At 30.2% G+C, this 14255-nt stretch overlaps 1 protein-coding gene across 1 annotated transcript; it reads left to right on the forward strand.

Annotated features, from left to right (window-relative positions):
• The first annotated feature begins 2087 nt into the window (after positions 1-2087).
• Positions 2088-10216, forward strand: LOC113374666. The gene is made up of 7 exons (XM_026614641.1): positions 2088-2100; positions 4049-4123; positions 6318-6366; positions 6473-6656; positions 6976-7105; positions 9395-9541; positions 9759-10216. The coding sequence occupies exons 1-7, from the start codon at positions 2088-2090 to the stop codon at positions 10214-10216; spliced, it is 1056 nt and encodes a 351-aa protein (XP_026470426.1).
• The last annotated feature ends 4039 nt before the right edge of the window (positions 10217-14255 follow it).

A 14255-nucleotide genomic window follows, 5' to 3' on the forward strand; every position in this document is an offset into this window, starting at 1 on the left:
GTATTTTCTATTTCAGGAAATTTTGTGAGTAAACAGAGGACACGTCTCAGTAGTAATTCGATTGACGTGAACTAAAATTGATATTAAGAAGTATGTATCAAAATGTATCTAATATTTTTTTATTTATTTATTTTTTTTTTAATTTAATGATTTTTTTTAGAAATGTATTATTTTTATATCTATTCGAAAACTTTCCTTTCACTACCATAAAAATATTTTCATTCTTAGATGTGAAAATGATGAATACGAATAATTATTTTCAAATTTATTTAATCACGATAAACTATAATTTTTTAGTTCTACTAATTAAAATTAAAATAAATTTGTTTACTATCTATAAAATTAAACAATAAATAAATTCAGTCAAATACTGCTCTAAATTACACTAATTTTGCGGATAAATTACAGAATGTTCGAGCAAAAATTTATTTTCTATATAAAATTCGAAAACCGGTTAAAACCGGGTTTTTAGTAAAATTGAAGTTCGAAAACCGGTTTTCTGAAATGTCGGTTTTTGTACAAACTCTAGCAACCACCCTAACTAAGTCAAAATGTCACTTACACATAGCTCCCTATTTTTTCATAACATTTGAATATTTATTCTAATTCTTCAATATTTCAATATTAAACAGTTAGATGTGATTAAATTTCGGTGATAAGTACTTGTACAGAACTTTTAGTGTTGACGCCGAGGTTTGAGCCGCACATGAATCATTTTTTTTAAATTTACAATAATCAATTCATCGTTGAATTGAAATATAATTCATTTGTTCGGCAATTAAAGTCATAGTAGGTGGTTAAACTAACCTGAAATAAAAAAACATCTAAATATTTTTAAAAATGTCCGATATCAAGATTATAGATGAAAAGTTCCATGAAATCGAAGATAAAATTTTGATTGAGTTTTGGGTAGAAAATAAGTCTTGTGATTCCCTGCAAGCTGTAGCTTTTACCGAGGAAAACTTAATAAAAATATTAATCTTCGAAAATAACAATCTTATAAACAGATTCCAAGACCAATAAAAAACATCTAAATATTTTCAAAAATGTCCGATATCAAGATTATAGATGAAAAGTTCCATGAAATCGAAGATAAGATTCTAATTGAATTTTGGGTAGAAATAGAGTCTTGTGATTCCCTGCAAGCTGTAGCTTTTGCCGAGGAAAACTTATTAAAAATATTAATCTTCGGAAATAACAATCTTATAAACAGATTCCAAGACCAGTGGGTAATATACAAATTACCAAATAGCGTGAAACGCGTTCCCGTTCAAGTCAGAAAACTTGGAAATTTGTTCCAAGTCGCTGCGGACAAGGTAGAGGAGGAGTATTGGGTCGAACGCATGAAAAGGGTGCTGCCTAAAGACCAGTAAGGTAAAAATGAAAGTTTGTGATTTATCTTCATCTGACTACCACTTAATTAACAAAAGTTAATCAAAAATATAATAGTAAAATTAACGTAGTATAGTTATTTTATGGGTAAATATTAACTAATCATTACCGCCTACTGGTTTTGAGATATCGGTAGTTTTCCTTTTTACCCGCGGAGCTTTAAGCTCCGCTCTACCCTATATATATATATATATATATATATATATATATATATATATATATATATATACAGGGCCGGTCCTGCCTTGCATGCGATGCATGCAAAAAATGCGGGCACACGCCGCCTCAGGGGGCGCCAAAACAAGATTCGGAAAAGAAATTTATAATATATTATTCGTATTTTTTTTAAATATAAAACCTAGAATACTTAACAGATTATAATAAACAATCTAACTTAACTATGGATACGTAGAAACAGAAAGCATATTCAGTTTGCAATGTGATATCTGTAGAAACAATTAATTACTCATGCAAATTAGTAAATTATTTTTCTGTTTATTATTTAATGAACTCATTAAATTTTTCTTCGATCGAAGTTAATGTGAAATTGAAAAAGAAATTATCTAGTGTTCAATACCGTAAGTGCAAACCTACGAAAGTTTAAATTATTGGGCATTATTGATAAAAAAAATTGCGACGTTATTTAGTTTGAACGGAAATTAAAAAAAAATAGATACAAATTATAATAGAGAAAAATGGAAAATGAGAGTCAGTGCATAGAAAATGACTATAAGACCAAGAAACTTAATTGTAACTTTTGTATTTGTTGAAAATGTTTCGCATCTGATTAACTTTGAACTTTGAAGACATGCGTGGTTAGATTTATGGAAATGGAGCAAGTATGAAAAATTGAAGCAAAATGTTCTTAGAAACAAAACTCGTGAGCTTTTTTATACCTAGTGGTGTCCATACTAAATAATAAATAAATTTAATTATTAACTAAGCAGAAATAATTTTGTTTTCGATATAGTTCAGGAAATATGTAATTTTTTTGCATCTTTTAAAATACGTTAAAAATTTAACTTTAACAATCTGATATTCTGAATCAGATGGGAAAGTAAACATGAATACAATTTGGCTTTACGATATTAATAAGTTACTGATGCAATTTTGGATATTGTAAATAATGAAAAACAATTAAAATGAAATTTTAAAAATCTAACATGAAAAATGAATGTTATGTTTAAAAATAAAAATGAGTTCGATGAAATAAGTGAAATGTTTCAAAACCCAAATATTAATATTACATATATGTTACAAATACTTGAAAATATAAAATATTTAATCATGGTCAACCCGCAAATCGCTTCGATTTTCTAAATAAAATTAAAATCAATGTATTTTATACGCTTTTAGATTATTTCTAATTTTTGGTGTGAATTTACGTAAATATTCATATAATTTTAATGATAAATGTTAAAACAGTTAAAATTATTGGGGGCGGGGCACTAGAACAATTCTTGCATGCGGGCGCTGAGGACCCCAGGACCGGCCCTGTATATATATATATATATACATATATATATACATATATATATATATATATATATATATATTAGGGTGGTCCTTAACAAGAACATTTTCGAATTTCTTTGCTCCCACGGGCGCAAAAGCTTCCAAATCAATAAAAAATGATTCTCTAATAGTATTAGCCCTTTATATAAACATTTAGATAGAGCGCACAACAATTTTTATATATAGTAAGTTTCATATATTTATTTCTAAAATGTGACATTAAGTAAATTCGTGCGCCATCTGTAGCATCACTCAAATATTATGATATATAAGAATATTTATAAAACTGCCTGTGAGACGAGAAAGCGACTGCTTCCTTCCCAAAACAAAAACACAGTAATTGTCTGCACGAGTTAACAGATTTAATACCAGTTTAGGAAAGTCGGATATGACAAAATCTCCGACACAACTCCGCTCGGATTCACACCGAGAGAGGAGTTGAATCGGGGTGATAACTCCGGAGTGAGTTACCCATCTCTAATATATACATATATATATATATATATATATATATATATATATATATATATATAATATATGTGTGTGTGTGTGCGTATGTGTGTGTGTATATGTATATGCATAGATACGTTAATGATAAATCCATGTACTTCGTGTTATGCTTCATACCCATTATTTTCTACATTTAAGTGACAGATATTTGCATTTATAAGAAGTATGAGAAACACATTCACAGAAAATATTCAAATTCAAAACAAATGCAGCTGTAATATCAAAATATTTGAATTATGAATATTCATTGCGAAAATATTAACAAATATCTAAACAAGATATGAGTATTATTCTCACGCAATTGTTTCGGATTGGTCCTTGAAGAGTTATTTAGCTTTCGGTTGCATGAATTCAAAACATGGAATCGCAACTGTCGAAATTAATTTTTGGCAATTTCAACACCAATAATAAATTTCTGAACGAAAAAATATTGCGACAGTTTCGACTGGTATGGTTAAAGTAAAATTCAAGAAAATAGAATATCAACTTTTATCGATAGTAAAAAATGGATAAAAATTAGCTTTTCATCATGGTGTCTCGGTCGACGACGAAATACACCGTTTGTTTCGAATAATTGAACAATTCAGCAATAATTTAAACAATTTATCACAATATCCTTTATTGTGAGTAGGTGTTTATACAGAATTTGTGAATCACGCCACAAAGAATGCAGTTGATTCGAAATCACTAAAATTGCAGGAAATTTGATGCATAAATATTGTATGCGAAAGTGAATTCACATGAAATATTGTTAATTGCATTCTAATTTATTGCAAAAGTTGGATTAATTAAAACAGAACGAGAAGCGAGGAATATAGTAGTAAATAAAAATAATAATTATATAAATTATATATATATATATATATATATATATATATATATATATATTATATATATATCGAAGTTTCTTAAGCATTCCTTAAGCAATATATATATATATATATATATATATATATATATATATATATATATATATCGAAGTTTCTTAAGCATTTGTCCTTCGGGACCCATTTATGATTGCGAGTTTTATGCCGACCCTACACATATTAAAACTAGTTGGTATTGGTATTTAGCCTTGAGGCAAGTTACATGAACTTCCCGATGTGTAAATAATCGACTTAATCAATAAAAAATAAATTAATTTATGAGCGATTAAAAGTATTCCGAGTGGATCTGTTACACATCATTGAAAACGAACGAACACGTTAACTCGGAGTATTTTCTAAAAGCAAATTTTCAAAAATCTACAATTTATATAATTGACTCAGTTTTTGCAGGACTTTAATGGTAGGTATGTTCATTAAGACCAAGCACTACTATCGTTATACCAAGTAAATCCTCTAATTGTAAATACATATTAACAAATGTCAAAAAAAACTACTCATTTTCTCAAACTTTGATGAATTTTTAAAATTAAACTACTTGTCATAAGGCCGTAGTATTTCAGTGAATTCTATAAGACCATAATATATGTCGACAAAAAAAGTTTCATAAAAATCTGCTTAAATTTTTTATTCAACAGTTAATTACAAGAAAACGGCTTGATACCTTTCACCTAAAATTAATCAGTATCATTGCCAACTAATATCTTTCGAACAGTTTTGATTTTTTAATTTTGATTAAGTAGTAAGAGCTTAAATGTGGACGAAAAGTTTAACACTTTTTTGAAGTAAAACTTCTTTAGGCGCGATATGGGTGTAAAAATTTTTAGGCGCGACACGGGTGTAAATCCGTACAAATGCAACGAAAATGCCAACGTGTAGTTGAACACTACGACGCCGTAAGCGCTGATGTCGCGAGTATCCACTCCCGTCATGTCATGCCTTAGTCGAGCGCTAAACCCTATATGAACTTGCATTAATTGAATCACGTTTTTTATGTTATGTCCTCATGGAATAAGACTTTTCTTAGAGAATAAATGTGCCATGGAATATAATAAATTTATATTGAATCTCGTTGAAGACAAAATAATATCTACTGCCACGGATATTTATGTAGGTTGCCATGCGACAGATCAACAATCATACATTCGTCAGCAGTTTCAAAAAAATCGGTTATTGATACCGGGGCTTTGCCGTATGAAATAATTTTAGTTCTGAATAAATTTTACATAATAACAACTAATATTGATGTAAGTGATGGCTTAGCTAATGGTTGTGTGGGAAAATTAGTGTACATAGAACGTGGCGATAATGATGAACTTCTACGTTTATGGTTTGAATTTCCCGGTAAGATAGGTAACAAAATTAGGAAGAAAGCTTCACATCATATTCAAACTCTTAATATCAGTAGGACAGCTGTGCCGATGCTCAGGAGATCTTATTATTATTGATGTTATATGATTATTAAAAGATGATTTTTAAAATTCAAATATGATGTTTTTTTTATTTTTATCTTAATTGCCTACTCATACAATATTAAAAGTTTTACTTCAATCGCGTGTGATCCTTACGCGCACTCTTTTTTTCCAAATTACAAAGAAACGGCTCGGCCGATCGTCGCACGAAACTGAGAAATGATAATCCTCATCGAGATACATCAAATGGCTTTTAAATTTCTGCAATCGGTTCAGGCGTTTTTGATCAAACGTCGATGAAACGTCTAATTTTGACAAATGCCAAAAAATGACACCAATTTTTGCAAACTTTGATGAATTTTTAAAGTTAAACGAGGTGTCGTAAGGCAGTAATATTTTAGTATGATCTATAATAAGGCTATGGTATCTACCGTCAAAAAAATAATTATAAAAATCGTCGAAAAAAAATTTTTTGTAGTCAAAATATTTGAAATTACTTATCATTATTAATCAACCCTTTATTCTTTACAGATGCTTCCACAATTTTCGTACATAGTCGCCACGAGCTGTTTAATAGTTTTGATAAACCACATAGGATCTGCAAATGGCCATGGAAGACTTATAGAACCCCCCAGTAGAGCCACAGCGTGGAGGTGAGTAATACCCATTTATTGATGCCATATATTGTAAAACTGATAATTATTTCGCGAGTACTTGTTGTATTAAAAATAAAACGATATTATTTATTTTGTTACTCAGGTATGGCTTCGATACACCGCCAAACTACAATGACCATGAACTTTTCTGTGGTGGCTTCGCCAGGCAGTGGCAGAAAAACGCCGGAAAGTGTGGAGAATGTGGTGACGCCTGGGACGCTCCCAGACCAAGACCACACGAACTGGGCGGAAAGTGGGGCCAGGGAGTAATAGTGCGAAAATATAAGGTGAGGTGGAAAAATAATATTAAGTTATTGTAATGGGTCAAAAATCGAAATTGAAAATTTTTACATTTCTCGACGTTTTGAAGCTTTCTGAACATTTTGGCATACCTCAGAAAGAAGAAACCATCAATCAAAAACTATAGCATAAAATAAACTAGTTTTGTACGCACCCCTAAATCTTATGTTCCTTGCTAGTATAAAGTTGTGTGCAAAAAACACAATTTTTCCTACGGAAAACTTAATGCAATGTGTAAAGATTTCTTATATGAAGTTGATTATCAACGATCGTTCAATTATTCTATATCATTGTATTAATTTTCAGGAGAATAGCGTGATGTTACTGAGAGTGGAACTGACGGCAAGTCACAACGGATACTTCGAATTTCGTCTTTGTCCAGACAGCGTGGGGGACCAGTCGTGCCTAGATCGGTATCCGCTCAAACTGATCGGAGGTAAGGACTAACATAGTTGTATAATAAAATTATTGATATACTCTGCGGTGAGAAATGGCAATGGGAAAGCTCTCGCACTATTCTTTTTTTTCACACGCGCACACGGTTCCGACGCCACTGAATATCACTATATATAACCAAAGAAAAAAGGGTCCAAAAATCCTTAAAAATCAATCACGTGATTAACAGTTCCCCCCCCCCCCCCTTTGACACAAATATAAAAACATGTGGTTGTTACGATAGTTGAACACTTTCGTAATGGATGGAATGGTACACAAATTGTATAAAAACTTCAAATTTTAGAAAATAAAATGATTGATTCTGATGAGTAAAATCACAGACACGTTTAAAAAGATACTTATAGTACAACCAAATGTTGATCAAGAGCGTCGAGTTAATTTAGGTTTTTTTATTATAATTGGTACAGAATCTAATTAGCTATATGAAAAAAATCAAGTTTTAGAAGTTAAAGTTATACGTTTGTAGTAGAAAAGCAAATTGTACATCTTTATGAAAAACTAAACCTAAAACTTGCACAGATAAGTGAAGAAATTTTGTTTCTTATCCCCAAAATGGTATTTTTTTCTTATTTTTCTTTAAATCACCGAAACTACTAAAAGCAAATAGGCCTCCATAAATTTATTTTTTTCTAAAAAATTCACTTTTCTGTAAGTCAACTATAACTTAAAGAGTATACTTATGTTGGCCCAGATGTTTCTTAAATAACTTTATTGCTGCAATTTGTTTAAATGAAAAACATTGAGCAGAGATTGCTAGAAAAATATAAAAAATACCGGGTAATGTAATATGATGATAGTAGGTGCACCGAGTACAATATCCACTAGAAATCCATTACAAAACACAATTAGGCGGAAGTGCCCTAGTGGCGGACACCTAAGGTTATTTATAAATAAATCAAAAGGTATTTTACGAAATGTTTATTAAATTATGATTTATGTTAGATAACAAAGTTAGAAATCAAACTAAATTAACAAAACCGCAATTTTTGCTAAAAAAATAATTAATACTATCAATCAAACTTTGGTATCAAAAAATATGATTTTAAACAGTAGTACCTAGTACCGGACATTTCAAAATAACCTGCATTGATCACATATGTAGCCATCTCCACACTCTGTAATGTCTGCACATGTGTCTTTGACGAATATTCTTAGATGTTGCAAAAAAAAAAAAGTCACTATTCGTCCACCCTTTTCGCTGGGCCACACCGATGCTCTCAGCTGGTGCATTCACCATAAGCTTTTCATTCTTCGACTAGGAAATACGAAAAATGGGGGTATGTAGTGACCGTTAGCACTCATACAGAACAAAATTAAATAATTGGAATAAATTACGTATATTCTCACAAGAAATATCAATATGTTTACTGTTCGGCACTAAGGGACGACTTAGTGTCCGATGCTAAGGAACAGACATTTTTGTTCATTTGATCGCACCTACTAAAATTGGTTAAGAGATCTAATAATATTCTACCATTTTACGGATAACAATCAAGTTCAACTTTTATCTTTGCATATGCATAAATATGCTAGAATTACTTTCATTGATATTTAGGTGACGCCGTGATTTTGCGTCTAAAACAGTAAAGGGTTGCTCCCGCCGTGGCCGTGTGCGTCACAGGCGAGGCTTGGCGCGTGATCCTGTACCCGTGTGCCTCCAGTGCCCCTTTCATTTGTATTTTGAAATGAAAAGATTTATACTTGCTTAAATAATAGGTGTTAAACAGACCGTCAGGTACTTGGTGCCGTCCGGCGTTACGGGACTTCCCCCTACATCCAAACAGAAACGCAAATTATATAAAAATACTTAGATGAGACTGGGGGGCAATTTTCGTCTTACTTAATAATATTTTATGCCTATAATATTTTATGGGGTTCGGTTTGACCATCAACCCTATCGTCATGCGAATTTCCATCAAAATCCCAGAAGAATAAGCCTGAGGTTTCCCTTGTTAGTGGTCGGGAAACTGCGGTAAATTACCCCAAATGGGGTAAAAATGGAATTTTTAAGAGGTAAAATGTATGTATTTTTCATTGATATTTACTGTACTTGCTACGTGGTTGTCTGTACGGGACAATCTCTCTTCACCATAGAGGTAATATCAACTCAGGCAAAAATATGTTTTGGTAATGATTAAAGAAAGTTTCCCGACCGCTGGGTTAGAATCACAGATTTTTTATGCGTCTGAATGTTTCTGCATTTCGACATAATGTTAAAAATCAATTACAGAAATTGTATTGAAAGTAATATTTTCTGTTTTTTCTCAAGGTGAAGGAAACGATGGTATAAAATTCTTCCCACGAAATGGAAGCAAGGTATACGAAATGCGGGCGCAGCTGCCACAGGGACTGCGATGTGAGAGGTGCATGTTGCAATGGCGTTACGTTGCTGGCAACAACTGGGGAACTTGTCCAGGTAATAATATATAATTAAGATAATAAGTCTTTTCTAAATTACATATTTTACCCATAGCTTCTATTTATCATAATCTCAAGGGACGTGTAACAAAATACCACCAATATCAAAAAATGAAGATAATTTTTTACAACAAATTGAATTTAAATGAAATGATTTGATGTGAAATTATTTTACCAATTTTGACCTCCTAACTTACAAATAATATTTCTCCCAGATGGCACAGGCGCAGTGGGCTGCGGGCCTCAAGAAGAATTCCGTGCATGCGCCGACATCTCCATCGGAGACGTCACATCCTACGTCCCTACCATCACCAACCCAGACAGCACAACCACCGAAAAGACTTCCAACGCCACCCAAACAGAAAAACCAAAAATCGACCAAACCGATTCCGAGTCCTCATCTCACAGCACCAGTATTATTATTGTCCTGGTCACTCTGCTTGCAGTTCTGGCAACTTTAGCCATGGTTTATTTGTATTTCTACAAGAGCGGAGGCGGTTTAAGAATAAAGAATTTGTTGATGTTGGGCAAGGACCAGCAGAAGAAAGATGTTGGTAATTTGGAGAATACAGGAAAAGTATCTGACGCGCCACTTGCTCCGCCAAGATTGAAGAAACAATCAAAGACTGATGATAACGATGATGAAGGGTTAAGGACGATCGCCTTACCTTAATTTGATACACGTGGTCGGAAATGATCTATAATGATTATTAAATTTAAACTTCAAGCTAATTATCAGAAGTATTGTCTTCTATACTTTCTTCCTTGACATTTTTAAGCCATGCTTAGGAATGTGATATAGTTTTTTTTCTAATTCACACGTCGAAGTGCTCTTGCAAATATGAAGTCAGTATTTTAGACATACTTTATATTTTATCATAAAAAAGCGAAAACTTATTGAAACTTATGAACAGAATGTGTTATGCACCGGATCTGATTTGCAATTCCAATGACAATTCGAAATAGGATGTGCCAACAATCGGCTAAAGGCTAACTAAAGTTATTGCACAACTTTAGTTGGTTGAAGAAGTAACCAACAATTTCCAAGAAAAAATTAGAGTTATTGGAATAATATTGGTGTATCATAGTTATAAATAAAATAAATCTTTTATTATCATTTCTCACCACCTTGTATCCATACTTGACTCCGAATGTTAAAAGTATTAAGAAATATTTTAATACATATTCAGTAAATACAGGTCAAAATTTCTGTAACAGTAAATTTATCCACATTTTTTAATAATTCTTGTTCATAAGAATTAATATTGATATATTATATAGTGATATTACCTTCTGGTTGTAAAAAAAATGCATTTATATATTTGCTAATGATATGTTGCGTATAAAAATTATACGCAAATTATAAAAATTGTCTGCGTTTTATTATCAATCCCGCAAAAAAAAAAATTAAATAAATAAAAATTCAAAATAAAGTATTATTATGAAAAAATAGGATTCTGTGATTTGTAATAATCCAATTCAAATGTTGCAATATTATCAATAAAGAACTGTTGTTTCTATTTCATATATGTATATAAATAGCTGTATAATAAATTTTGTTAATGTAGAAAAAGTTTGTCTAAATATAAAAATTATTGATATTTTGAAACAACGTAATAGCCGACATAGTACTTCAAAAATTGAAAGAACCAAATTGTATATTTTTGTAGTAGTTAATATATTAAGATATATTGTAAGAGCGGTTTTAGATAATGTAATTGTTAAATTATTTATATAATTAAAAATATAAGTTTTATAAAAAAGATTTTTTTATTTAGTAAAATTTTATATAAGGTTGACTGTTAAATACAGCTGAAATAATTTCCGAAATATCTATTAGAAAGTCTAAAATACAAATAACAAAAATATTATTTTTGTTTTACGTGAAATGATAGAAAGACCCCCAAACAAATCGGCGCCATTATTATTTGCGTAAACATTTATTTGTTAAGCAAGATAACCTATATAGATATGTCAAGTCATATATAATATAGAATAATATTAATATTACATTACTCACTCTCAGATCGGTCTTTCCTCATATCGAACACATATTTATTAATTTCGCTTAAATTAATAACACGTTTCACAAACACACAACAGCACAAGAAACAAATAATAACACTTATAGCACTACATTTTTTCAATATATCTGAAGACTAACAACACGTTTTGTTTTCAAATGACAAACCTAAATTCGCCATATTGTGCAATGAGCCGCCATGTTTATGGTTCGCCATGTTTATGGTTGGCCATTTGTAACCATTGCAACCAACCAAAAAACTATTAACGCATTCAAAAATTTTGCAGGACTTATCATAGATGAATATTCATGGAACCACTATGGTTCGCCAATTGTAACCATCGTAACGGACAAAAAAAACTATTAAAACGCTTTCGAAATATTTAGCAGGACTTATTTTTTTTATTCATTAATAGCTTTGAATCTTTCAATCATTTCGCCAATTAAATGAATATCTACATTTATTTACATTTCAAAAATTTATTAATTAATCTTAATTTTAGTGATATACTTAAATAATTACCGTGGACCCCCATATTCGTTTTGTGCTCCCCGATTATTTTTTTTCGCTTACGTGAACCCCCTAAAAGTTGTCATCGATCACTTTGGGAATCACTGGTTTAGACTGTAGAACATGCATTTTCCATTTTAAAAGTCAATTCTCAGCCCAAAAAATGATAAATTCTCAACATTGTTGAACACTACAAAGTAACAGTTTAATATTTAAAAATCTCGATTAAGTCAAACTAAATAATAACCTAGTAGATTTATGACCTGTGGACACCAAATTCGTTCACAACAATCAACTTCCTCATAATTTGAATTTTATTTAGGCAAAAAATTATCATCATTATCATAATATATAATATATATTGAACGCAAACGTTCGTATATATAATTTTTATAGGTCACTAATTTCTATGATGCTTAATTATTTATAATTACTTCGTGAAAAATTGTATTGCAAATGTTGTCCTATGCGCTATTGGAATTACGACTACACTAGGAGTTCAGTACAAATATTATAAACTAGAACATATATTATAGACAAATCAGATCAAAAAAAATGTTTTTGACATTGACATGCATTCCGTATCTATTAGGATTGTAGAATTGACCACAAACCCTACTTATTAAATTAAAAGTCTGAAATTGATGGAATAAAATCTTTACGTATCCAAATTTGTAACCATTTGTGTCTATGTGATCAAATTGTGAATGTGCAACGTCAATTCCAAAAATACTTTTTCCAATATAATTTGGCTGCTTTATTGAATATATAAATATTCTCGTATATATACTTAATTTTCTAAAAAAAAAATCTATATACTGTTTTATGTATTTGGCAAGTTTGCGATTATGGAAATTCGTAGTCTTTATATCATTATTTTTATAATATTTTGTTATGAAAAAATGTGTAGTATTTTTGTATTAAAAAAAGGATATATAAACTTGCAATATTTTTTTAATAATAAAATTTAATTATTGATTTCATTATTGTCAAAGCCAAACAAAACAAGCTCCGCTGCTGATGGCGATATGAATGTTTCATTAAATTCAGTAAATATTTGTTAACAACAAATTCGTATTTAATTTTAAAATTATTTTATTCCTGCATGGCAAAAATAATTGTTTAATTGAAAAAAATTATGCAAGTTTTTTAATAAAATATAATAATTCCATCACAAGTCATATTTGTAAGAAAATGTTTGTAATATTTTGAATAACAAATGCAAGACTACAATTAAATCGCGTATGCAGATTTGTTATTGTTTATTTCTGACTACCACTGATCAAATTTCGTATAAAATAATGTTTATCCAGTAAAATATAAACTATTTGAATAATACATAATAAATATGAATCCGATTGGATCACGTTAGCTCAGTAACTTGGATTGGAAGAATGTGATGACTTCATGTAGTAAATTATGAAATTTTGAAATGTTCAACTAGTTCAATAAAAACTTTATTGACTACATTGTGATTAAAAGTTGAATGTATAAAAAACTGTTAATACGCCATTTCACTTTAAAAAGTAGCATGTACCAAAACAATTTTATTTGTACATGCAATTTGATATACTGATAATAATCTCATTAATTTGATTTTCAAATAACTATTCTACTTGGCAAGAACGAAATTATATTGAAATATGCTTTTATAATTTCGACAACAATACTTTGAAATAATACTCAGCTAGCGGGCCCATAGTTACTGAGCTATTTGATAAAACCATCCTCCGTTCAAATTCGTTACATTAGGCTGACAAAATTTGTACATATATTCCTATGATCATATTAAAATGACATCCAATTTATAATTAATAATTAGCAATTACACAACCCAATTGACTTCGATAATTAATTTAGATTCACTCAATTAACATTTAACCGTTTAACAAAAAATATTTCAGGTGAGCGTATTTAAATAATAATATAAAATATTATCCGTATTCTACTTGCCCCAAAACAAGTAACGTTTTTTTAATGTTATATTTCAAAATATAAACCATCTCAAGATTCATATAAGGAATGAAATTCATAAATGCAATAAAATTCATAATTACATCAAGCAGGTTTAAATATTTAGCAATATAATTAATAAATTTCATTTTTTAAGCGTAGTTCTCAAAGAGTTCAAAATACATCTTGAGCATATGACATAGCCAAGTCAATATATAAAACAAT

This window comes from Ctenocephalides felis, unplaced genomic scaffold (genome assembly GCF_003426905.1).
Source record: "Ctenocephalides felis isolate EL2017-DRISC unplaced genomic scaffold, ASM342690v1 CF-g0.4_SCAFFOLD_01886, whole genome shotgun sequence".
NCBI classification, from domain to species: domain Eukaryota; kingdom Metazoa; phylum Arthropoda; class Insecta; order Siphonaptera; family Pulicidae; genus Ctenocephalides; species Ctenocephalides felis.